The following is a 25,967-nucleotide window of genomic DNA, read 5'->3' on the forward strand; positions in this document are numbered from 1 at the left end:
TTTTCTATGTCTTATTTCAATAAACAAATGTTAATGTTGCAGATGTTAAGTTTAAGTAGCTGGCATATAGTATAAGAAATTCACTACCTGATTTGTAATGTCATTTTTTTAATGAACATCTAGATTTGCCTGCCCCTTCCACAAATTTGGAATATGTAGAATTTTTCTGACTCAGACCCTTATATACTGCCTTCTGTGCTGTAGTCTATGTAGCCTCGAGTATACTGGGGGAAAAGACTATTTAATTTTGGGGGCAAGAAAAGAAATGCAGTGGGGAAATCATTAGAGAAACCTAGAGGCTTGCAGAAAAATCAGTCATCTGTTCAGAGGCCTGTAGCATCACACTCTTGGAGTGCAAGTCACCAGATGTACAACTGTGAGTTACACAAGACCCTGCTAGTTAGGGGCTTTTCAGCTCTGAAATGGATGTGTGTTTGAATGGGTTTGTTGCAGATGAGAACTTTAGTGCAGGAATGGATGCACAGGTGCAGTCACAAAGTTATCTACTAACTGGAGCTGAAAACCCTTTTCAAACTTTTTTGAAAATATGTACTTTAAAAATCTATTCTTTTGCCTCTTATTTGAAAGGTTTTGGGTGCCAGTATACTCCTTCTTCAGAATGGAAGCATAATAACAATTCAGCTTTGCTCTCTGTTGCTAAGGTTCATTTCTTGTTTGAATTATTTTCTGAGTCCAAAACAAACTGCAGAAGTGTTTCCTCAGCATTGCTTTCTTTTAGAAACAAACTGTAGCAGTGATCCAAGGAGTGGCAGCTGTCGTTGTTGCTTCCATACCTGCAGTGGATGAAAATGTAAACTACAAAGCTCTTGCAGAATGCGCTTTTATACTGAACGGTGAGTGCTTCTCTCTACAGAATGCAGCATTCTACAGAGGCTGTTTGATCTGACTGAAATCCAGCTGGCCTGTGAAACAGAATTCACAGGAGAAAAGTTGGTACTGGTTTGAGTTCATATTTATGAGACAAAATTAGGGGAATGTTTACTTAAAAATCAGCTGCACAATTTAGAGGTTGGAATGTAAATAGTTTTCTTTCTCCCAGCTGTTCATCCAGTGGAAGGTAACTTTGATTATCCTGTGATTTTTATTACTTTTAAGGAAAACTCAATATTCCATTGTTACTCATCCAAAAATTTTGGCCAAACCTTAGAGTTGCCTAAATACTGCAGTGAGCATAAGCCATGAAAGTGTATAAATGTGGCAGGAGCTAGCTGACACCGTGAGGTGTAGTTACTGTGCTAACAGACTGCTGTTTTACAGGAATGACTTGGTTCACTGCAGTAAATAATTATTTCATTACTCTTGTAGGTATTCTTCCTGCATTACTTGCATCTGAAAAAATCCTACAGGATGCTATCCAGCGTGTGTGTGAAATGTGGTGGGAGAAGGGGCTGGAGGGGAAGGAGCAGCTGGGGAAGACTCTGTTTGCCATTCTGCTGAGAAAAAGCCTGAATAAAGCTGCTACGGTAGGCTTTCAGGTTGTTACTGAATATTTCAAGAAAGATAATCCCTGCAATAAAAAACTGCCTTCTCTAGAACAAATTTTAAAGGTTTTTGGCATCAGTTTCACAAGTAAACTGGATTCTTTTTTTTTTGCATTCCTTTTCATCTTTTCACCCTTTTGTCCAGTCCAATGACCAAGGTTTTAATTGCAATTAACTTTCTGTTAACTTAGATTTTTAAGTACTGTGTTCAGCTAAGCATGGAAACAACTTTTGTGGGAAGCTTCATTTTCTCTTGCTTTTTATTTTTCTACAAATAATTTTTCTTTCATTTTTCAAAATGTGTGAGTTACTTGGAATATTGTGATACACATCTTTTGCACTAACCCAATGGACGTATCCTTATGTCTTTCTCCTGTTTTTCCCTGTTAACTGCATGTATTGTATGAAGTTTAAAAAGTGCATTGATGTGGTTTTAACATACTTCGCATGGAATGGCAACTTTTTTTTTCTGTACTTAAGCATATCTTCATTTGTTGGAAGTTATTGCAGTGATGTGGTTTTAACATATTTTGCATGGAATGGTAACTTTTTTTTCTGTACTTAAGCATATCTTCATTTTTTGGAAGTCAGAATTTCTGCAGTCACATATATTTTTTCCCAGTAATGTGATAAAACGAATATTCATATTTTCACATCTGTAACAATGCATTTCAGGTTCTTTATTTAAAATCCTTTCAATGCAGCTTTGCATTAAATCAAAGTTTTTTGCATTAGAGCAAAGCTACTCCACTCTAATGTGGGCTTCTTCTTTCCTGTCAGGGTGCAGATGTAGTTCGTGTATGGAATCTACATCAGACTTTACTTTGTTTTGATTATGATTCAGATGAGAGTAATGAAGTCAAAGACTTGTTGCTTCAGTGTTTTATGAGTGTAAAACACATTAAGAAAGAAGAGGTAAGCCAACTTTTATCCTGCTGTGGTTTTGTGCCAGTGAGCTTTGGTTGCTTTTAATAGTTTTGCAGTTTGTCTTTTTTTATGGTACAGTAGGTAGCAACATGAGACAAATCAGCTCTGACTCCAAGTTATAAATGGTTGATACTGTTTCATTTGGAAAACTTGTTTCTATTCCAGACTAAAGTGTGAAAGTTTATGTCTAAATCTTCAGTCCAGTTCTTTTATCCTGAGGCAATAAGAATCAAGTGCTTTGCTTCAAGTACATTTCCCTTGATACTTAAAAACATTCCCTGGTGTAATTATTTTTTTTTTCTTTTCTAGCAGTTCTTCTTTTATTCAAGACAAGTAACTGTAGCAAAATAATTTTCCTTCTAAATTACTTCATCTACAAAATTGTGTTGCCATATTTTGTTTTAAAACTTTAAAAACTTCACAGAAAAATGAGAATGACTTCATTTAACTACATAGATTTCTCTCAGTGAACAGTTGCTGTTTTGTTGGTTTTAGATTGTGCCTGTGCACCAGAATTGTGGTGTCCAAGCCTGTTTTCTCGTTGGGTGACCAGACCACCAGACTTTGTCTCTGAAGTTCTAACTCTATTCCCCTGTGGAATATATGAACTTCTTTCATAAAATGAGCCCTGAGATTGCTGCATGATTGTGGCAATTTAAGGATGTGCCATTTTAAAAATGGAGGTAGCCAAGGACTTAGGTGAAATGTTTGGTAGAGCAGGGTTTGGATATCTGCCACAAAGTTGGTGGGGTTTTTGTTACTTGTATATTATATTTTAAGCTGTTTTAGTTTTGTGTAAAATTATTATGTACCAAGGCAATACGAGAGGTGGGAATGGAAGAAGAGAAAATGTGGGTGGAAAGAGGAAAGACAGGTAAGGTTTTATTGACAGAGTTTACAACCAATTTTGTGTCTTTGGTATATTTCATTTGAAGCCATTTTTTGTCGTCTGGAACAAGTGTGTACTTGTGTGTGTTCTTTGTCACAGTACTTCAAATGCATTAACTATATTTGATTCTGTATGGTTTTTTTTTCTTCTATTATGTTTGAATCCACTATTATTTAATATTTCATCTTCATAAAGGCACAGTAAATAATGGGTAGTTATATATGTAAAATATGACTGCTATCTAGGCTTCAGAAGCAAATTCTTGTAGTTCTTTTTTAATTCCACATCATGTGAGACTTTTTGTATAATGTGTTAATTACTACACAGCTTTTCTAAAGGAAGTTTGCACCTTGAATCTTTGAGTGAAAAAGTATAAAAGTTGTGGTTTTGTTATGGTTTTTTTTTTTTAATATGGGGGGAAAAAAGCAGTAGTAATCAGACTCAGTAATGAATATTTTTCTTGGCATATTAAAACTCATCCACTTTGCTCCACGAGAATGCAGATTTGGCCACCTTTGCACATTTCACTTTCCTGCACAAGATTTTTCTCTTTGCTCTCCCAGGGATTTCTGGTTCTTGATATTTTGTCAAGTTTGCATTTTCATAGGCCTATCTCTTTCTAGGTAGATATAGAGAGCACCTTACTGCACTCTCTGCTCTGTCTGATCATTAGTGGTTCAGCAGTGGTAATCAGACTCAGTAATGAATATTTTTCTTGGCATATTAAAACTCATCCACTTTGCTCCACGAGAATGCAGATTTGGCCACCTTTGCACATTTCACTTTCCTGCACAAGATTTTTCTCTTTGCTCTCCCAGGGATTTCTGGTTCTTGATATTTTGTCAAGTTTGCATTTTCATAGGCCTATCTCTTTCTAGGTAGATATAGAGAGCACCTTACTGCACTCTCTGCTCTGTCTGATCATTAGTGGTTCAGATCCTCAGTTCTGGATTCTTTGCTTTCTGACTGGAAGCATTGATGAAAGCAGCAGCTCCCAGCTGCAGCCAAAGGGCTCAGCCTTGGCCAGTGGTGGGTCTGCCTCGGAGCCCACTGGCATTGGCTCTGTGGGCTCAGGGAAAGCTTCTGGCAGCTTCTCACAGAAACCACCTCTGCAGGCCTCCACCACCAAAACCTTGCCATGCCAGCCCTACACACAAGTCTCTTTACATCCTGGTAGATAACAGCTCAAAATAAAAGCAGAACCATAACTCATGCTGGACAGATCCCAGGACAGGGTTCAGTTAAATTAAGTGTCTGAAATAAATTTAGACATCTGTGCAGGAGCATAATCAGTGCAGGTCATGGGAAGGATTTGATTGCTTAAGTGAATGACCCATGCTACATTAAATGACCTAAGTTGCCTCAGACATCCATGTGGGGCTGGCATGTAAAACACTGTCAGAGATCTCTGCCTTCTGGAAAACCATCTGGGCATGTAAAATTGCTCTGTGTTTAGGGTGTGCCATATTAACCCTAGTCAGAAGAGTCAACAGAACAGTTTAGCTCCATAAAACAGTAACTAAACAGCTGATCACACGAATCACTCTTCAGACAATTCAGGGACTTAGACATCCAAATTCATGTCTCAGTTTGTAAGCAGAAATCCAGCTTAACTATATGAACTTCCATCACTTATCCAGAATGGTAACTGACTTGGATTTTCCTAGCTCTGCAGACAGGAGATTCAGAGATTTCAAAACATTTTCCTGTTGCTATGAGGCCATTGTACTTCAGTTGCAAGTCCTTTTGTTTTGGATTTGTGTGCTGTGGGAGTTCATTTGTAGTGGTAACACACCTTATATATGTTCTCTAATTTCCCTTTCTGGTTCATTTCACTAATGTTAGATTTCTTGTAGCAACAAGAAACCAACCAACACTCCCCCAGTATCTCTGCTGGACTTTTTTTGCATCCTGTATTGCTTCTAAAATGCTTGTAGTAATACCAGGTATCAACATGATGTATGAATTGCTTTGAGTTGAAAGTGAATTTCTGTATACCAGGCCTAATACTCCCTTTAATGCCTGCAGACTTTTTCTACAGTTCCTAAGAAAAGTAATCCTAGTTTTTTTAGAGTACATATCCCAGAGCTCAGTACTATAGTAGCTTAAGCTTCTATAACTCCAGGTTGCAATGATCCTGTGTTGCCATGGACTAGCATTCCTCTTTTCCTTTTCACTGTCTAATGTTCAAGCAGCAATATCATGTGTTGATTGAAGGAGGTAGCTGTTTTCTCCCAGTAAAATTATTTTTCAGACAGATTAACTGTCTGGCATGGTTCATCATATGCAAGACTGAAGGAAAGGAAGGGTCAGGAATGTGGTATATCTGTTCTAAATCAATATTAAACCAATAGAGAACTGCACATTTATTACACCTCATTGCAAGATCAGGGAGTTCAGTGTTTCTGCCTTCCCAGGCTGTGCTGTTCAACACACAGTAATATTTCTCAGAGGCTTATCATCAGGCTGCATTAGTGGAGTGATCCTCTGAATTTATCTCTCTGTGATTTATGAAAACATTCTTGTTCAGATGGGATTTGCAGTCAAACAGCTGCAGAGCATGTTACTGTGTTTTAGAGGTGGGTCTGTTGTGCTCTTTCCTTGCTCACCTTCTCTGTGTGTATGGAACAAAGTCATGTGCTCTGTGTCCACAAGCACAGCAGTACCAGACACCTGACCCTGATACTGCATTAGTCCCAAAAATGACAAGTTCACAGTCTCATTCACCTATCACCAGGTTATCTCTCACGTTAATGAGAATGTTGTTACCAGTAATTATTTCAGATCCATTAATCACAAGCAGTAGATTAAGCTAGAGGCAGTTATCATCATTTTCAGGAGCGGGCTCAATCTTTTAAAACCTAAGGCTAAAAAGAATTGGTTGAAAGCAATTTTTTGACTTTTTATCATCTGTCTTGCTGGGGTTGTAGAAGATGAGATGAGTTTGAGTTTGCCTTCTTGAGGAAAGAGCTGCAGGTCAAAACTCCCCTGACCTTTTGTTAGGGATGTTGATGTGTGACATGCCAAGTGGGACTCCTCTATGTTTATATTAGGCCACCAAAGTTGGAGATAGAGACAACACTTGTTGACAACAGGAAGGATTCCATCAGACCTGGAGCCAAGAATCTTGTATTTAGCCATTGGGTCTTGATTTTTATGAGATTCTGAGTTACTTCTTCACCCAAAGGCATTTCAGCTATCAATTGCACTACAGTGCAGTTTCTGACTGTGCTTCCATCTCCCTCCCCTACTCTGTGAGGTTCCAACTCCAAGTGTGTCTGGTATTTTATTTTCTCTGTTTGGTCTTAGGTGTGAACACAACTCTTGGTCCAGCTCTCAATGGAAGTGCCTCTGAACCTCTGCTGTTTATTCAGCACTTCTCTCAATGTGCTCTTTACTACTGCACTTCCTTTATGTTAATATACCTAATTTATTTTTGGCTAGAAAGCTCTGAGATAAGGACCCTTACAACTGGCTGACTCACCCTTATGTATGATCAGACATTTTGAAGTCTTACCTTCACCTGTAAGCTAAGTCAGAGTGAAGCTGCCTGTACAGATACTGTATAAGTCTCCAATTCCTTGGACAGATTTTGCTGATTCTGGAAGAGCATTGGCTTATTTCCTTCATCCACAGCCTTCCACTGCCTTTTGCTACAAAATTCTATTGCTCATCAAATTTGTCATCACGGTTCCTAACTTGTTAAAATGGAAGAAAACTCATTTGGGAAAAACAGTGTCTGTTTTCATGAATGAAAGCAGCTCCAGAAGGTTCACAACATTACCTTTCATGTGGCAGGAGGAAAGGAATTGTCCTTGCTGATCAGAACATTTAATTTCCTCAGTGGCCAGCTGTTCTCTGTGGCTTTGTTAAAAATGTTTCTGCATCCAGTGCTGGTAGAGTTGTGGTGTTTTGTTTGTGCCTTCACCATCATGCCAGTGTCATCCTGGGATGATATTGCACTTGGCAGAGCTCGGTGCTCTGGCCTCGATGAGGGTGCTGATCACAGGCTGCTGGCATTCTGTGCTGCTTGAAGGCACACCATAACAGAAAGGACATTGAAAGAGTGGAGGCAGATATGTGATCCACGTGTTCATTTCTTCTGTGTTTTTTCTACAGGATGAATAAAAGTAGTGCTTGAATTCTGTTTAATAATTAAAAATCTTAAATAGCTTTTTCCATTTCACCTATGCATTTTAAAATTAAAGATGCAATTTCCTTTGTATTTGCTGGTTTTTGAGGTAGCTCTTAAATTGCGTATTCTTCTGACCTTTGAGTTCCCTTTGTTTTTTCCTCTTTTCCCCTCCCCACAGGGAAGAAGACTCTTGAGTTTTTTGTTCAGCTGGAATGTAAACTTCATTAAATTGATACATGGAACTGTTAAAAACCAATTACAGTTCTTTCCAAGGTATGCATCCCAGTTAGAGTACTTAATTAGTAAGAGCTTGTCTAAAATCTTGTTTATCTCACTCTAGAAATACCTAGTGTATTGAAAAAATATATCAATATCCAGAAACCTACAAATCTTCTGAATATTACTGCTATATTGTTTCAGCAACTTCATTTAATAGTAGCTCTGATGTGCCTGAGTGTACAGTTATAGGAGCAGTAAATGTTTATTTGCCATTAGCTAAAGCAAATTATTTTGGATAGAAATTGGACTGCATTATTTGCGGTGCTGTGAGGGTTGCAGGTCCATTTCTCCTTTTGTAGGGTGTTCCTGTTTTTTCCTACAAGCAATCTCTAATTTAATTTTCTAGATTTCTATATAAGGCATTCTAATAAGAAGTGACTTGTAGGATAAATCATGGCCTGAGAACTTGGCTGATGGATGAAAAATATGGAGATTTTTTTTCTTTGATTATTCAGTGAAATATTGCTGAAGTAATTCTATGTATTAAAATCAGAGGCTTTCTAATGCTTCCATGTAGAATATTATATTCCTATACATGTCTATAAAGAATGTCAGGCATTCTCCATGACATAACTGGTAAAGTGTCTCTCTGAATGTTTTGGCTCTCCCACCGTAGGAGGTATTTCAAGTATCATGTAACAGTGCTTGTGTTCATTAAGAGTTAACTCGGTAGTTATGGGTGTAGACTTGAAAAAGAGAATTTGTTCTAAAAACCAATTTGATGCACAGAATTAAGAACAATATTGGTTCTTATACAAAACTTCATGTTTCACCTTTATGAATTGTACAGAGGTATGGTTAGTGTGCTTTCTTGACATTCTTTTCCTGTATGTTAATACAGATCCTTGGTGGAATACATTTCAGAAGTTTACTTCAGGGCCTGGAAGAAGGTGTCAGGAGAATTCATAGAGGTAACACTATGTTTGAAATTTCATTTGGATAGTTTTGAATTTCAAGGTGGGAAAGACTCATGACTTTCCACTACAGAGAGGTTCCTTTAACAAGCCTTAAAGAACTATTTCCCTAAGGAAAGGGCTTCTTCAGCATTGTCAAGGAGTTTTGGCTTCTGACAATTGGCTTAATTGTAGATTCTGAAATTTTGAAAATCATTTGAGGCAGACTGAGGCCCCCAGCATGGAAAGATTTGGGCAAAGCAGAAGCCAAGTAAGAAATAATAGCAGGTACTATTTTCAGTTGCATGTTTTAGGGAAAAATATAGTTGCTGAATAGCTACAGTACTTATTATTGTTTTATTGTGTTAACAGGAGCATGTGTGTGTTTTACTGTAGGTACTTGAATATAACTGCATTCAGGATTTCATGCATCATGGAATTCATCTTCCCAGAAGTTCTTCTGTTCATTCTAAAGTTAGAGAGGTAAGTTCCAGGAAAGCACGACTAGTAGCACGAACTGGTAGCATCAAAATGAGATCAGTTGCTATAAAGTGGAAAATTTCCATTTCATACTAAACTACCATACCAGGTGTGGCTGGAATGGAAATACTTTCCTTCATAGCAGCCTGTGTGGGGCTGTGTTTGGGGTGTGCTGGTGGCACAGCAATGGTCTGGCTGCTGCTGATTTGTGCCTGTGTGGTCTCAAGGCTTTCTCCTCCCCACATTTTCCCTTGGGAGTTGGCTGGGCATGAGCAAGAAGTTAGGAGGTCACAGCTGAGACAGCTGACCCAAACTGACCAGAAGGATATTGCATGCCATATAATCATCATTCCCTCAGCAAACTGAGGGAAAGTGGGTTTTGGGGAGGCAGCCATTGCTGGGAGGCTGGCTGAGTATTGGCCTGCTTGTGGCAGGTGGTGAGTGGTTGCATTTGCATCACTCCTTTGGGGATTTTTGGGTCCTCTTTGCTTTATTTATTAAACTGTCCTTATCTTGACCCATGAACTTACTTTTCTCTTCCAATTCTTTTTCTTTCCCACTGAGCACGGAGTATGTGCATGGCTGTGGGTGCTTAGCTGGTGACTAGGGCCAACCCACCACAAATACTTTAAAAAATAGCATATTCTGAGAAATAATGTTAAAACAAATTGTAGGAGAAACCTGCTTATAGTTTTGCAGCAGATTTGTCTTTGCTGCTTAAAAGTAGAAGGGGATTTTCCAGAGTGCCAGAAATAGTTTTTGCTGTTTGTTGTCTAAGCTTTCTTTACCTGTAGAATTGACTTTTCCATAGATGATCACAGGGACACACAGTCATAACCTTCTTGAGGCAAACTTAGTACATGGGTCTGAAATGAGACTTGGCTTTTTTCTTTTTACTGTATGTAGGGGATTTATTTAGGTTTATGGGGACAAGCATTGATTCTAGTTGTCTGTCTGTGGCTTTCAGTCATGAGCAGAGCATTTGAAGCAGAATGAGAAGTGCACAAGGCTTTTTAAGACATTTGTATTTGATCAATGCCCCTTCCCCTCCCACGCTTCCTCCCAAATACCCAGACTCTAGAGTGTATACTGTGTGCAGTATACATCCTGACATACCAGTGTACAATACTAGAGTGGCTTTTTTGTTTGTTTTGGTTTGGATTTTTTGGGGTTGCTTTTTTAGGGGGTTTGTTTTGTTTTCTCATAGCTATAGGATTTCCTTGTCCTGTGATTGCTGATCAATTGAACAGGCTTTTGACAGGGCATTTTGTGCTTTTCAGACTTTGGGGCTTATGATCTTGAAAGAGGACAGTGAATAAATATGTCTTTGGGCTGCAAGAGGAGTAGGTCTTGGAATAAATTTGAACTGACCACTAGAGGGTCAGCTTCTTGTCAAATTTTGTGTAATCTTGTATTCTGTTTTCCAAGATCTTCAGGGAATTATCAGTGCTGTATTGATCAAGGCCAGAAATGTTCAGAGGATGATCTCATCTCACTTTCTGATTAATTACCAACCTTGCACACAGCTCAAACTGCTCAGTGTTTCAAAGTGGAGGAATTCTTCGTATCAAGTTACATTATGTCCTTTCTCATATTCTGCTCTGGTCTTCCACTTTCTTTTTCTTTTCTGCATAATTCAGATACAGAAAATAACAGGATTTTTAGCTAATTAAACACAGTTTTGAGTCCCAAAGAGTGCTGATACTTGCTTTTCATCAGGGCATAAAAAATTTATTAGGTTTGTACATGTGTATTTGGGTAACTCCACTTACCAAAAGTTCCTTTGTTCTTAACAGAGAAAAAGCTTATTTATCTGTAGTTCATAATTTCATGGTTTCAAAGTATTTCTGCCAGCAACTTTAAAAATAATTTTTTATAGTAACAAAAATGAGGTGTTGCTGTGAAATTCTCTAGCCATGTTTTTTTCCTAGTTATAGATCTTTATATAAACTTAATGACTCTATAAAGTTATAAAATATTATATTTATTAGACCTTTAATTTTACTATTTTTGAGACTTCCCTAGTAAGATATAGGGTCAATTAACATGTTTAGTTTTATAATTTTCATAGTATGAAAACTCTGGTCTTACATAATTATGAAATGCAACAACCCCTTACCACTTCCTGAATGTAGAATGTTAAAATAGCTTTGGGGCCTGTTTTATTTGTTTTTTCTTAGATGCTGAGTTATTTTCATAAACAAAGTAAAGTCCGTCAAGGAGTTGAAGAAATGCTCTATAGATTGTATCAACCCATCCTCTGGAGAGCACTAAAGGTAATTATCCTTTTCAGAAAATACAAATGTCTTTCTCCAGCTATTAAATTTTGGGTCCCTTCCACATCTTATGTTTTTATTATTTGCTTTTAAAATGAATGGCCACAAAAACCAAAATGAGTGTTTGGCATCACAGATGTAGCTGCATAACTTTTAAAGTTGCAATTAGGCATAGCATGCACAATAATATTCTAATTTGTTAATATAGTTTACTTGTAAAATTCACTTTTGTTTACAGGTACCTAGATTGCTTTCCAGGATTGCAGTTGGTATTCTTAACTCAATCTGAAGAAGAAGTTCTGTGTAATCTTGTATTATCTTTTCCAAGATCTTTAGGGATTTATCAGTGTTTTATTGATCAAAGCCAGAAGTGTTCAGAGGATGGTTTAGTCTCACCTGTTGATTAATTACCAGCCTTAGAATACAGCTCAATGAATGTATTGGAGTATTAATTTAGGAAACTTTTATTCTAGTTTTATTGCATGGACAGACAGTAACGGTATGGTTGTGCACTCAGAATGAAATTTCTTACTTGTAGTTCTTTCAGGGTGTGTGCATGTCCTTCTGTCATTGCATGCATGGACTAAAGGGGACCCACTGCAGTTTATCTATTCACATTCTGTGATCAAGAGGAGCCAAGCTTCCTTCTTTGGTGACAGCTTTTATTTTGTCTGAAGTGATGAAGTCCCTGTTGTGGGAGCATACACATACAGCCACGTTCATTTCTGGCAAACATTTACAATTTCATTTATGTCTGGTTGGTCATAAGCATCTTCTCGAGACTGAGAAAGGTATTTGAAATTCTCAATGTTGAAAGTATTCACTATTAACTTCAAAAATTGTTTACAATGGATTTTATGAGTTAGTGGAAGGAGTTGAGAGCTGTTTGGTTTCAACAGAAGCCTGTGGTAGAGGTGGGAATATGAAAAGTCATTGCTAGCCCAGTATCTTGTTTGGTCTTACATTAAATGTTGGATCCCATCCTTTTAGAATTTGTATAAACAAGGAGCCCTCTGGATGAAACATTTATGTCCTAATGCCAGAGAATGATAGCTACAAAGCATGACTTCCTTTAATTTCTACATTTCTGTCTCTAAAAGAATAGGTGTTTTAACTGATTTTTGCTAAGTTAACAAAATACAGTGCTCCATTTTTAAGAGGGTTGCTGCCTGTCAGTGGAGGGTCACAGTCACTTGCCAAAGCCCAGGACTCCAATGTGAGACTAGACTACTTTTTGGAGGAAGTTTCTGTCAAACCTTGTGAAATCTGCATACATTTATTTGGAGAAATGTAACAGAAGGTGTGTGATCTAGAAAAAAAAGGTTACTGATTGATTTGCAGCAAGACAACAGGAGAATTCCAGATTCCACAAGCAGCTGAAACTTTTAACAGCTGCTATTCATAATTTTCACATCACTAATGGTTCCATGGCTAGAACAAATCATACAGCACTGCATGAAGTGTTTGGTGTTTTGAACTGTTGCTGTGACTCAGAGTCACCAGTAGTTTAAAATACAGAACTAAGAAGGGAAGCTTATAACAGTTCTTATAACTGTTATGGATTCTCCTCCAAAGCTTGAAATGTCAGATTAATTTTAGATAACTAGTTTGACACTCCTGTTTTAGCCAAATCCCTAATTTAATATAATGAAGAACAAATTCTCTTCTAGAACATTGTTTATGAAACAGAAAGGACACACAAGGCCTTGTTTACTCCTCCTTCTTACAGAGAGCAAAAATACTTTTGTTGTAAGAATACAGTGAGTTCCAGAACTGTTGATGCTGAAACTACTTGATTTCATCTCTGAAATCTTGAAACTGAGAATGCTCATTTTGTAATGCAGTTCTCTGTTTTTCTTCAATTGCTTTGCAAGTATTTAGATTGCACAAGCTTCTGTTGGGGCTTTTACCTGTACCTCTTTTATAAGCCTTTATGCAACTCTTAAGTTTTTATAATATAAGCCCATATGTAACTTCATCTTTTTTTCATTTTCTTATTATGAAAAGCAAGTGTCATACAAACATAAAAGAGATGTGCAGTGATTGGTTGTTAGTATGAGAAGATATATAGATATAAAAATATGATTATTAGTGTAAGGAGTGATTAAGCTATTTCTTATCAAGCTGAAAAAGTCAAGAACCACTCCTCCAGGAATTCAAGCTGTTGAAGGAAGTGACTCTTTTAAAGTGTTTGGTTGTCTTTTCTAATATTTTTTTAACATCCCACACATTTAAACTAACATGTCCTGGGGAAGCAGTGTTTTAAATAATTTGAAGTTAATTTCAGAACCTGCAAGACCAGCTAAAATTTAAAAGAAAGCTGTGAAAATTGACTGAAGAAAAAAATTAAAATATTGTTTTAAAAGGTTCTGAAAGTTTCTCAGAATTGTACAAGTATAATGGTAAAGAAATATTAGTCATTTAAATTACTGCAGTCTCTGGCATGGAAAAGTCAGTGTGGATTAAAACTGGCCATGAATTTAAAGTCTTGGATTCTACCTCTGTGAAGACATTGTAGGAGCCTGAATATGCAAATACATTTGGGATAAATTCCAGTTAATTAAAGGCAGGAATTTGAACTGTGGGTACTCAGTTCAGAATTAAAAGTGAGCTTAATGGAATTCAGTGTAATGCACTTAAAAAGTTTATGGAAATTAACTTTCTGGAATGGCTATGGTAGACAAGGTCTAGGTTATTGCACAAAACCACATTTGAATTAATTTTCACATGCAATGTTAGTGCAGAAGAGCTATTTCACGCTGAATTCACATATTATCTTGTTATGTGTTAATTCTTAAATATAGACAAGCTCAGAGATAAAGGAATTTCTATAACTTTATAGGATAGAATTAAGAATTGTGATCTTTTCACCTTTAAACTCTTTGCATTATCCATAATATATAAAGGAAAACACAAGCCCCTAACTAAAGAATGTATGTATGTGCTTTATTTGCTTTTGTAGTATTCAATTTAAAATTCCCAGTAATTTCGTTGACATGAAGAATTTGGCATGTTATGCTCCTACTCCATCATATCAGGATTGGTCAAGAAGGGAAACCTAAAACAGATTGTAAATTAAGTAATTGTTACTCATTTCTGTTGTGTTTTCTGGTTTTATTTGTCATTGGTTTATTTAAGTCTAGATATTACATGGTTGTTGCCATGTTTCTTTTCCCTGCTTTGATCTCAGTGTGCTTTATAACAAGGGAAGAAGATTAGATGATTAGCATAGTCAAGAATTTTCCTGAATTATCTCGTCTTGCTGTTAAAATTAGGCCTACTTTGCTTGTTATATTGAGAGCTTTTATTTTTTTTACTGGACACAAAATCTGGACAAAATTCTTCCTTCCAAGTCTTCTTTCCAAGAGAAGTCAGTAGAGGCTCTTAATCACTGCACTGCTATCTTTGACAAATTGTAGTTTGGTGGTTAGATTTCAGCTTTCTCTTTGAGATGCCTTGAATTTCTTCAAGGTTTCATTGTCTGCTCTCTTTTTCTATCTTTAAGAGCCCACAGGATCAATTATCTTTCACTGAATAAGTGTCTAAATATGCCCCTTTTTCCTTTTTTGTGTTTGTGGCTTTACAACCAGTAAAATACATGGTGGAATACAGTGAAATTTGTTAAATATGGTAAAATGTTGTGAGGCTTTGCATGGATTTTTGATGAGCTACCTGGAGCTCAGAACATGGTCCTAATACTTTTGTGCTTTTGTGCAGAGATGCAGAACTGAATGTGTTTTTGCTGGATAAGTTACGCTCCAAGCTTTCTGGTACTTAGTTACTAAATACTATTTTCTTGAAGAAACAGGCTTGAGCTTTTCAATTAAATCACCTGTCTCTTGACAAGCAAGTTAATTAATCCAGTCTGATTGAATTCAAGTCTTCTGTCCTGAAGAGGAGCTTTAAGGCCACCAAGAGAAATCTCAACTGCTTTTAATTTATTCAGCATAACAGAAAGCAGAAGGGCTCTGACTGTGATTCCTCAGGGTCATTGCAGCTGATGTGAGTTGAAAGCTGATTGTAACAATAACTCAGGTTTTACTGGCTGGGTGGAAACATAAGATAAAACATTAAAACTCATGTGTGACTTTTAAGTTCTTCCATCCATTTGTAAATTAATCTCTTCCATCTGCTTAATTAAAAACACTTGTTGAAATGTTTGGAGAATAGTATTTGACAGGATACACCTTTGGATTTTGGCAGTTGGTCCTTATGGAAAAAATCTCTTTTCCTCCATTGTAACAGGCCAGAAACTCAGAAGTTCGAGCAAATGCAGCATTTTTGTTTGTTGATGCCTTTCCTGTTCGTGATCCCAGTTTTACTGCTGAAGAGATGGACAGGGAAATTCAGAAACAGTTTGAAGAACTTTTTGTAAGTTTTAATGAAACTAAAATGTTAAAAATGAAACTTTTGTCAGAACTAACTAAAAAATATTTTTTTTGATGCAACTAAAATGTATGGAATTTCTGGGTAATTGTGGGGAAAAAGAGGTCTGTGGCACAGAAAATACAAAAATAAACTAATATTTTAAATTTCTATAGTATGTTTTCTGCAGATGCTATACACCACTTTAAACTCTAAAAAGGAAATATTTTGGTTTGTTATTCAGTGATCTGTGAATGAGAGATGCCTTTGAAAGATTAAATGCATGAGTAATGATCTTGATCCTTATTTAACCTGGGATTGTGGGGGAGAGCTTCACAGTTACTATGGAAGCACTCAATCAAAGTTCAGTACTGTATTACTAAATACTTCTGAAATTAAGTATAATGGAGAGAACCTAAAAATTTCCTTACCAGTCCAGATGGGTGAGAATGGGCATTTTCATACCCATGGGCAGTGGGTATTTTCATTAAGAAAATCTTTGGGGATTCCTGAGTAGATATCAGATAATTGAATGAATTTCAAAGTTGTTATGTTGTTCCATAGGAACAGTGATCAGTGTAGACTCATATAAATAAAGTACAGATATTCTTAATTAAGTCACAAATGCAAGACTTGATTTATTAAAAAAAAAAAAATTCAGAAGTCCAATGAAAAAAGTTGGCCAAGAGTTACCTTAATTTTGCTTCTGATTTAAATTTCCTTGTTTTCTTCATAGTAAAATGCCTGGAGGGACTAGTAATACTACAGTTCTTTTATTGTATGACAGTTTTCATAATGTTTAAAAGGTAATGAAATGCATTTTGTTTATGACAGGCCCAGATCAAACAGCAGTAGAGTCACAATAACCCATATGCTCACAGTATTATTCTTCTGTTTCTTTTAGAGTCTCTTAGAAGATCCTCATCCAGTCGTCCGCTCTACAGGGGTACTTGGAGTTACTCAGATCATATCCAAATACTGGGAGATGATTCCTCCAACAATTCTTGCTGATCTTTTAAAAAAGATAACTGGAGATCTGGCATGTGATATAACATCTGCTGATGTTCGATGTTCTGTTTTTAAAGTAAATGGTTTTTTTATCATGATAGTAATTTTTCTATTTTACTTGATGTACAGGTTTCTAGTATAGGCCACTTTAAATCAAGGGGATTACTTGTTCTTCAAAATGTCTTAGAGAATAGAATTCCTGGTACATGGAGGTTTTGCACGTTTCATAAAAGCCACATATTTGGAAAACAAATGTCTTTTGAAATAATAATTGATTGGCTTTCTGACTCTTAAGGGTTTTCAATTCCAGTTGCACGCACACTGTTTGGATCCAATAATTAATTTTTTTTTTAGCTATTAGAAATTATGCTTAGACTTGAAAATATATGTAGGCAGCACCACAGTTTCTTACATTATTGACTTTAAGGCATCCCAAGATCTGCACAATTGGGATTTTGTATCCCACTTTGTCTCTCTGAGGTTTGGATGGATATAATTCCACAGTTTGTCTGGTGATGTCTCCTCCCATGCATTGGTCACTATGTTACAAAGAAATACATCTTTCTGGCACGTGTGAAATAACTGGTAGCTTGGACAGAAAAATGAACTCACTAGTCAACATTTTCACTTGAAGATTTTGTCTGTGTCAGTTCAGCCTTAAATTGAAGCTGTCATCCTGTTAATCCTCACTTGCTCCACTTCATGAGGGAGCTATCCTAGATAAGCAGAAAGTGCTGATTTAAAAATGAATTGGAAAAAAGAAATTTATTTCTAATTTGAAATCAGTGTATTTTAGAGAGCTGGTGTGTCCTCAGGCAGAGGGCAAGACCATGGCCTTAGTGTAGTTCTGAAGCTGATTCAGCTGAAATGAGTTCACTGAACACAGTTCACTTTAAATTTGAAGTGATCAAAGCAGTTTTGACCAAAGAAAATATGACAAGAAAAATAAGCATGCATGGTGTCTGCCACTGCTTTGTTTAACATGAGAAGTATCACAGTCCCCTTCAGCAATTTTTAGCTACAGATTTTTCAGCTCTACTCTTTCTGGATTTGTTTATTTTAGTGCCTACCAATAATTTTGGACAACAAACTAAGTCACCCACTCCTGGAACAGCTCCTGCCTGCAACCAAACACAGTGTTCATGACAGTTCTGAGAAGGTGCGAGTGGCATTTGTGGAAATGCTGCTCAAAGTGAAGGCTACCAAGGCTGCTAAGGTAGGATAATGACACTTGATAAGTAACAAGGAGACAAAATAATGGCATTTATTTAAAAAACAAAAAGTACATTTTAAGACTGCTGCAGTGTTCCTTAGAAAGAAGTAACTTGCTTTGCTCTGGTAGCACTCTTAATGTCTGTGTATCCCGAGTGCTCTGTGGGCCCTTGTTCTCTCTGGATGGCCAGGGGAGAGCAGTGGGTTGCAGCCACACTTCCCTCAGCTGCCCAGCTCTTCTAAATGCCTAACACCTTAATCCAGTAGTTTTTTTGCTTTGATTCTCCTGTCTTTATAATGTTTGTTTCTACTTTGTGGGCCTTCCATTTGGATTTTGGTGTCTTTTTATATTGATTTTTAATGTATTTTGTGTTCTACTGTGGACTCTTATTTAGGGTGGTACTGTCCAACCACAGACATAATAGCATCTTTGAGCTCTTATTCCACTCTCTAATGCTAATAGTTTCTTAATTTCAATTTTATATTTTAATTTAACAATGGTTTTGTCTCTTGTTAAGCCTATTAAAGATATAAAACTATGAGAAAGCATCCAGAGGAGGGCTCTGAAGATGGTGAAGGGTGTAGAGGGGAAGCCGTACAAGGAATGGCTGAGGTCACTTTGTTTGTGATTATTCTGAGTTTGCTGCCAGAAAAGACAGAGAAAAAAGATAATTCTCAATGTCAGGGATTTTTTAGGGGAAGGAAAGATCAGGTTTAAATACAGGAAAAAAATCCTAGTGAGTGGTAGATGTTTTTCAATAACTCCTATTGATTTAAAAACTGTAACGTGTATCTCTGATAAGTCCTGGGATCACTTTAAACTTACTTTTTATGGCATTTTTAATAGGATCATCCACAGTTTGAATTCACAGGGTAATTATCTGATACAAATATTTCTACTCAAGAGTAAAAGAAGTTCCTTGGCATTGAAAACTTTTTTGTTTGTTTGTTTTAATTTGTAATTGTCCAGCATAATTAATTCAGAATCTTCTCACAAAAACTACAAATGTAGTGTTGCAGCTGGCAAACAGCTGTGTAGTCTTTCTGAATTTCATAGCATTTGATTTCTTTGTTACGAATAAACTGGAGCTCTGCTAAGAATGGGATGCAGTCACTATTTAGTAATGTAAGGTTTGGGATGGTTTTGTAAATGATGTTGGTACATACAGGTTTTTAAGGTGTATTCAATTCTTGTAGGTAGTTTGGTCCTGCTTTGTCCTGTGAGGAGAATATGAAACATGGCACATAATGACAATAATTGTATTTTATGATGATATCCTTGTAGGGTAAATAGTTCTTCCCTGTAGTATTGCAGGTGTATTGAAGTGGAATGGCTTGAACCACAATATTAGCAGTGAGTCAGAGATACCAGAGATGTAAAACATCAGCAGGGCAGAATAACATTATTGCAGCAGAATTTGACCTCCAGTACACTTTGGTGTAAAAATCAAAAATGCTCATGTTTTCCAGGTTGATGTTCTTTATATTTGATTCACTTAATGAAGGTGGTGGGTTTTTTCCTCTATTTTTGTTTCACTCCTTTGAACATCTTTTTCTCACTTCACAGTTCTGGAATATCTGTCCCATGGAGCACCTCCTGTCTCGCCTCGAAGCCGACTCTCGGCCGGTGTCGCGGCGCATCGTGAACCTCCTGCTGAACTCCTTCTTCCCCAGTGCCCAGCCCGAGGATGTGTGGTGCGAGCGCTGTGTCACTCTGATCCAGATGAATCCAGCAGCAGCCAGGAAGTTCTATCAATATGCCTGTGAATTCACTGCCCCCACCAATATAGGTAAAGCACAAAACCTTGTGAGCTTTTGGAATTACTGATATCATGCTATGTAAATGCTTTTATCTTCTTATTTCTGGAACAGTGGTACATTGTCGCTAGTTTTTTGGTGGGGTTTAGTATAATATTGGTGTGTATTTTTGGAAATTCTTGACACCAGCAATAAGCACAGCAGGCAAAGTCATCAGCTTTTTCAACAGCGAGGAGATCAAAGCTTTTCATCTCTGTTCTTGTGATGCTGTACTGTACACTCCAGCCCATGGTGATACGTGGTCCTTCTGGTCCCTTTTCTCCCCACACGTACCTTAAAATTTTCTCAGTTGATACCTATTTCTCATGTAGAAATAGGGTAGCAAATACCCTGATGCCTTAAGTGATTTGAGATCTTCATGTGAAAGGTTATATAGAAACTGAAAAAATGTTTACACCTGATAATCTGGGTATCTGGGATTTGTGGATCAGTATTTTCAGGTTGCTCAGGGAAAATCTAAAAAGTCCTCCTTTAGAAAGCTGCTGAAACTTTCAGTGAAGAGGGCATGTGCTGCCCAGCATGTCACTGCTGCTTAGAAAAGTCCTATTGAAACAAGTAAAATCAGGAAAATTTTGTTTCAGAGGAGTTCTGTTAAAACTCAAGTAATCAGCATGGAGTGACTTGGGTGAAATGCCCAAAGCATTACCTCTCACTGATCATCTTGATAAGGCTGTGAAATCACAGTTATGAAATCACCTTGTACTTCCACCAGAGTGGCATAGCCCTTTCACTTTTTCTAGAGCTGAGCTCCTCGTTCAGGAGTGCAATGGTTGGGCTACATCTTTTCCAAAGAATGGGAATTGACACAGGAGGGAATGGGAATTGACATAGGAGTGAACATTGACATTGGAGGGAATGTGTTCTTTAATGTGGGTCATTAGGTTAACAGCTATGCCAGATTAGATGTAGGAGTTGTGGAAGCTTCCTCTGGTTCCAATTTGATAAGGTGGTGGCTGTTTGTGGGTTTTTTAGTATACTGTTTTAACAATAAAATTACAGACCCTGACGATAATGTTCTCATTTCTTCTTCATACTTGAGGATATAAAACATGTTCACATTTTTTCCATTTCCTTTACAAGGAATTTTTCTCCATTTTTTCCTAGCTGTTTCTGGTTCTGTTGCCTACTTTTTCATACTGGCTTTCCATTGTAATTAGAAGCACTTATTAACAACATTCTTAGCAAATAGTAAATGTCTAATTTATTCTTACTCTATTTAAATATAGCTAAATTGATGCTCACTATTCGGCGCTGCTTGAATGCCTGCATCCAGAAAGCAATGACAAATAATCTTCATGATAGTGGGGATGATGATGAAGATGGAAATGAAAAGGAGAACAGCAGTGTAAGAAAAACCACTCTATTCTAACTTCTGGTAACTTCTTTTCAGTGGTGCTTAATGTGAGACAGAATATGGCAGAAAGTCTAAAGGAATGCCCTTGGGCATCTCTGGAATTGGAAGGGGAGAACTGCCATTATTGGATTTTCATGTCCTGCAGTAGCAGAAATCTGGTCAAGTAGCTAGAAGAAGATAGAAGGAATATGAAGCACATTTTAAATTAATAGTTGCCTAATTCCAGTGTTGATTATAAATTGGTTTGGTTTTGCAGTTAAATTATTTTAAAAATTACTATTGCAATATATGTGAAGTTAGAGAGATTAAGACTGAGTTGTGGAAGTTCCTGTTCTATAGCAACCACAGTGTCTTTCTAAAGGGTCTAGAAGGATTTTTTCTAGTGTCTTTAAAGCCTTATTTTAATTTAAATTTCTATTTGAAAATATAATGGGTAATATCATCTAAATGTTTGTATTTCAGGTGTTGGATAATGTGTTGTCAGTAAATGATGTGGCCAGCATGGCAAGTTTGTTGGAGATCACTGTAATACTCTGGAGAAGCATCCACAAAGCACTAGATCACAATGAAGATGCCAAACATTATGCTATCAGGAAGTTTGCTTCTGTACTTCCTGAATATTTTAAAATATTTCAGGTAAAGAAAATACAGGAAAATCTAGGCTTTCTCAGTATTTTATTCAGATGCTTTCATGTTTTATGTCTTTTATCTATTTTTATGGCATTAAGTATTCTTTTTCATTGTTGCTGTAAACTATAAACAGCAGCAATTTTCTTGGGATCCCACAAATGGGCAGAAACTATTCTCCAGCTGCAGTGTCTGACTGATGAATTGTTATCTAAATAGCTCAAAAATACTTATGCAATAAATTGCTCTCCTTGGAAGGTTTTTCTAGGGTTTTATTCTTTTGAATGTTTTGGAACTTTTGGAAACAGTAAATACAAAAGAGCCATTGAAGAATTAATACTCAGTGTACATTGAAGTCCACGTGTTTTCCTACCCATTGTCCCCCAGACTCTTCCACCAGCACCACTTCTTGTGATTCAGCTGCAACTGAAGCAGCTGCAGCTCTTTTTTCACTGAATATGAGCTGGCAGAATGCACTTGCAGGCCAGAAAGCCAGACATGTCCTGCTGACCTGCTGGAGTGAGTCCAAAGGGTGGCCACCAAGAAGATGAGAGGGATGGAGCACCTCTCCTAAATAGAAAGTCTTAAAGAATTGGGATTGTTAAGCCTGGAAAGGAGCCTGCAAGAGAGACAGAGAGGGACTTTTTACAGGGGAGTGTAATGACATGACAAGGGGAATGGATTCAAACTAAAAGAAAGTAGGTTTAGTTTAAACATAAGAAGAAATTCTTTTTTGTGAGGGTAGTGAGACATTGGCACAGGTTGTCTAGAGAAGCTGTGGATGCTCCATCCCTGGCAGTGTTCAAGGCCAGGTTGGATAGGGCTTGGAACAGCCTGGCTAAGTGGAAGGTGTCCCTGCCCATGGCAGGGTGGTTGGAACAAGATGATCTCTAAGATCCCTTGCAACCCAAACCACTCTGTGATTCTGAGGTTTCTGCTAACTTAAATCTATTCTCTAATGATCTGTCAATGCATTTATTTATTGCTTTGGTTCAGTATAGGCAGTTAATTAATATCAGTCATTTTCAAATTGTCAGTCTCCTTGCTCTGATTGTTTTAGTGTTATTCTTGAGGAGGATGCCATCCTGAGAGTGGCCACAATGAATTTGGAAGGATTACATACTGGATATCTTTCTCTTAGTTGATGGCTTTTATGCTGAAGTGTCCTGAAATGTGGTGGCTGTTCCACTGCAACTTTGCGTTAGATAATCAGGGAGTGAAAAGCAACTCATTGCTACATATTATTCTGCAGCACAGATACACAAATTCTACCCTGAAAGCATTTGGAAGCTGTCAAAGACATTCCAAATCTTTTTTGGTAGAGGATGTAGCATCCTTTCTGAAAGGGTCTGGTGAACAGACAAGATCTCCAGCTTCAGCAAGAAACATCTTTGACTTTGATATTCTTATATAGTGAGTATGCAGCTTGGATCTATAAGGACCTGTCATCAGAGGCTTAGTTCCTAAAAGGCTACAAACACACTGAAGCTGCCTGTCTCTTTCCTGAAAAAGCTACAAATATATATTTTAAAAGTTCTTTTAAAAATATGAGCTTTAAAAAAAGGTTTTAGATCTTGGAATGGCTAAGTAGATGATAATTTCATTTGGCTGTTTCCATGAAGCTTGGACATAGAGAGAAGCCATTTTTGAAGAATTCTTAACATATATTGGTTTGTGTATAACCTGAGTGAGATTATGTTGTGACCTAGACCATGTATTATGACATGTTAAACATTACCATCCTTATTTAACAATCCTTTTCTTTAGTGTTTTTAATAAGTTTGTCTTGTGAATGAATTTAAGGCACTTAAGGTTGAGAGGAGTTAGATGGTGTCATGGTTGTGCAATTAAACCTTAGTCTCTAGTGGAAAAAAAAAGTGATGTGGAGCTGCTATTTCTTTTGCAATGAGTATTAACCTAATGGAGTCATGACTATTCATAGTAGTCAATGCTGGCAGCTTGGCAGAAAGTGAAGGGTATGATAATTGGTAATTGACCTCCAAAAACAGGAAACAGACATTTCAGATTGCAAGCCATATTGTTTTGAGGTCTTTTCAGCTCCGTTTGTAGTGGAAAAGGGAAATCCTTCATTTGAGGAAATGTAATCACAGTTTTTCAGTACAATCTTTAGTTTTGCTTGCATGTGTGTACCTTTGTGTCATACAGTGTAATTCTTTTATCCTAGGATGAGCGGTGCATGGCTCCACTGATTATTCTGGCATCCTTTATGCCCCCTGCTGCTATTCCTACATTCAGGTACTGTTTGGAAATCCAAAATACAAGTGACAAGAAGTTTCTTACTGGCTGTATTCGTTCATTTTTTTGCAATCTGATATATTAAATGCCCATTTGGGTAAATTAAGACGCTAAAACTGTGATAAGTCAGTAAAATTTGTGATGTTCAAGTCTGTCTTGTTGGTGAATCCTTTTTTTTGTGCTACACTAATTGTTTTCTGCACTTATGGGTGTGAAGGTAATGTGTCTCTTTGTCTGTCTGTTTTCTTTTAAGCTGTGGTGTGGTTTCCAGACTCAGAAATATTGACAGTGGAGCTGACCAAAACAAGTATTCTGTCCTGATCGACTGCCTGTGCCGCTGGGGTCAAGTGGGGCACGTTATGGAATTAGCCTGTGATTGGCTGTCTGACTCACTCACCCCCACAAAGGTGTGCATATGCATATGCAGGGAGTATGGGAATTGCCAGACTGATTTAAGGCATCGTGCTTTTTTAAAATAGAATAAGACTTTCAAGTGCTGTATTCTTCTGCTTTGTAATCAGTTCTAAAGTCGGATACTAACAGAGTTGTACTGCTTTTGTGCTTTCTTCCTATTCAGAATACTAAAACATCTGGGCGTCGTGTACGTATCCATGTAACACAGGAATCAAAGCCAGACTTGGCAACTGATTACATTGAGTATTTATTGACTCATCCTGTCAATTGTGGTTGCCTACTTTCTGTTCCTAAAAATAAACTGATGAAGCTTTTGAAAACCCTCAGTGCTGCAAAGGTAGTTTTCTCCTTCTCATAAACAGTGTTTATAAAATCAGTGCTTAACATCATATATTGCCTGAGTCAAACTAAAATGCCTGCAAGAACAAATACCTGAGGTTCATAATGCCCTCTCCCTTTGTAAAAAGATTTTTTGGTAAAATGATTTTCCTTTTGGTTTGTATTTCCAACAAATACTCTAAACTAAAAGTATAGTAGTTCAAAAATGTTTATAGATGGCAGATTTTGACCAGCTTCTCAGTTTTAGATGTCTCAAAATTTTGTGATCTAGTGTTGAGTGTTTTTAAGGGACCTGACTTTTAGAATATGTGAATAAGGAATAGTCTGAAAATCAGTTATGGCATTGAAAAATTTAAGTAATTAAATTATGCTTGTTGCTTATTTGGGGTTGGTGCTTTGCTGTTTTTATGGGTTTGAGGGTGGTTTTTTTTTTTGTTTAAAGCTGTTGAGTAAAGAAACATTTGAAAGGTTTTTCTGAAAAATGTAAATGTTAACCTTCATATTTCAGAGGGTTCTTGGCTCAATTCTGAAAGGAATAGATTCTGGTGGCTGGAATCAAGCAACCAGCCTAAGAGCCTTCAGCCTCTTTTGCAGATTGGCTGTTCATCTTCAGCACAAGGTATGGTTATAGCTTTCCAAAATAAGTTCATGGTATAAGGAAGTACCAAAACTACTGGAGAGACAATTGGTAAACTTCCCTTTGGGTTGTTTTTTTTTTCAGTTTTCTGAAGAAGGAGAAGATCACCTTTCACTTCTGATGAAGACAGGTGCTTGGATAAAAAGTGAAGTTGTACCTTTTATACTAGCAAGTGATGAAGAGGATGGTATTTCAAAACATAGTGATGTTTCTGAATTAATTATCCAGGTTAGAGGATTCTTATAAATCAAGCTGCTTTCAATTTGAGAAGTTGTAGGTGTAGCAATTTGTATGCAGACAAACTGCACTGGCATTTGTGTCATCACTTACAGTGTCCCATACCCCTGATCTTGATTAGCCCTTCAAAGAAAGCATTTCTTGATATAATGTGGCTGAGGTTTTAGCTAGTTCTGAATTGTTTTCTGTTGCATTCCTCTGACATTTCATTTAACCCGAGGTGGATTTTAGTACTGAGCTTTTGCCAGATTTTGGTGAAAGGAAAGATTTGGCTGACTTTAATCCCAGTCAGTGTCTTTGAACAACCCAGCTCATATAT

The 25,967-nt window shown here is 37.1% G+C and overlaps 1 protein-coding gene across 1 annotated transcript in view; it reads left to right on the forward strand.

Annotated features, from left to right (window-relative positions):
- Positions 1 to 25,967, forward strand: part of NCAPG2 (non-SMC condensin II complex subunit G2) — a 41,874-nt gene that overhangs the window by 4,648 nt on the left and 11,259 nt on the right. The window contains exons 4-21 of the mRNA XM_041408656.1: positions 740 to 854; positions 1,327 to 1,484; positions 2,283 to 2,417; positions 7,632 to 7,726; positions 8,574 to 8,643; positions 9,022 to 9,108; positions 11,286 to 11,381; positions 15,627 to 15,752; positions 16,651 to 16,830; positions 17,818 to 17,970; positions 19,534 to 19,756; positions 21,011 to 21,129; positions 21,601 to 21,774; positions 23,951 to 24,021; positions 24,275 to 24,428; positions 24,599 to 24,772; positions 25,283 to 25,393; positions 25,496 to 25,639. Coding sequence (XP_041264590.1) covers positions 740 to 854; positions 1,327 to 1,484; positions 2,283 to 2,417; positions 7,632 to 7,726; positions 8,574 to 8,643; positions 9,022 to 9,108; positions 11,286 to 11,381; positions 15,627 to 15,752; positions 16,651 to 16,830; positions 17,818 to 17,970; positions 19,534 to 19,756; positions 21,011 to 21,129; positions 21,601 to 21,774; positions 23,951 to 24,021; positions 24,275 to 24,428; positions 24,599 to 24,772; positions 25,283 to 25,393; positions 25,496 to 25,639 — 2,385 coding nt within the window. The remainder of the gene's footprint in view (positions 1 to 739; positions 855 to 1,326; positions 1,485 to 2,282; positions 2,418 to 7,631; positions 7,727 to 8,573; positions 8,644 to 9,021; positions 9,109 to 11,285; positions 11,382 to 15,626; positions 15,753 to 16,650; positions 16,831 to 17,817; positions 17,971 to 19,533; positions 19,757 to 21,010; positions 21,130 to 21,600; positions 21,775 to 23,950; positions 24,022 to 24,274; positions 24,429 to 24,598; positions 24,773 to 25,282; positions 25,394 to 25,495; positions 25,640 to 25,967) is intronic.

This window comes from Onychostruthus taczanowskii, unplaced genomic scaffold (assembly GCF_017590055.1).
Source record: "Onychostruthus taczanowskii isolate IOZ18803 unplaced genomic scaffold, ASM1759005v1 scaffold3, whole genome shotgun sequence".
Taxonomy (NCBI): domain Eukaryota; kingdom Metazoa; phylum Chordata; class Aves; order Passeriformes; family Passeridae; genus Onychostruthus; species Onychostruthus taczanowskii.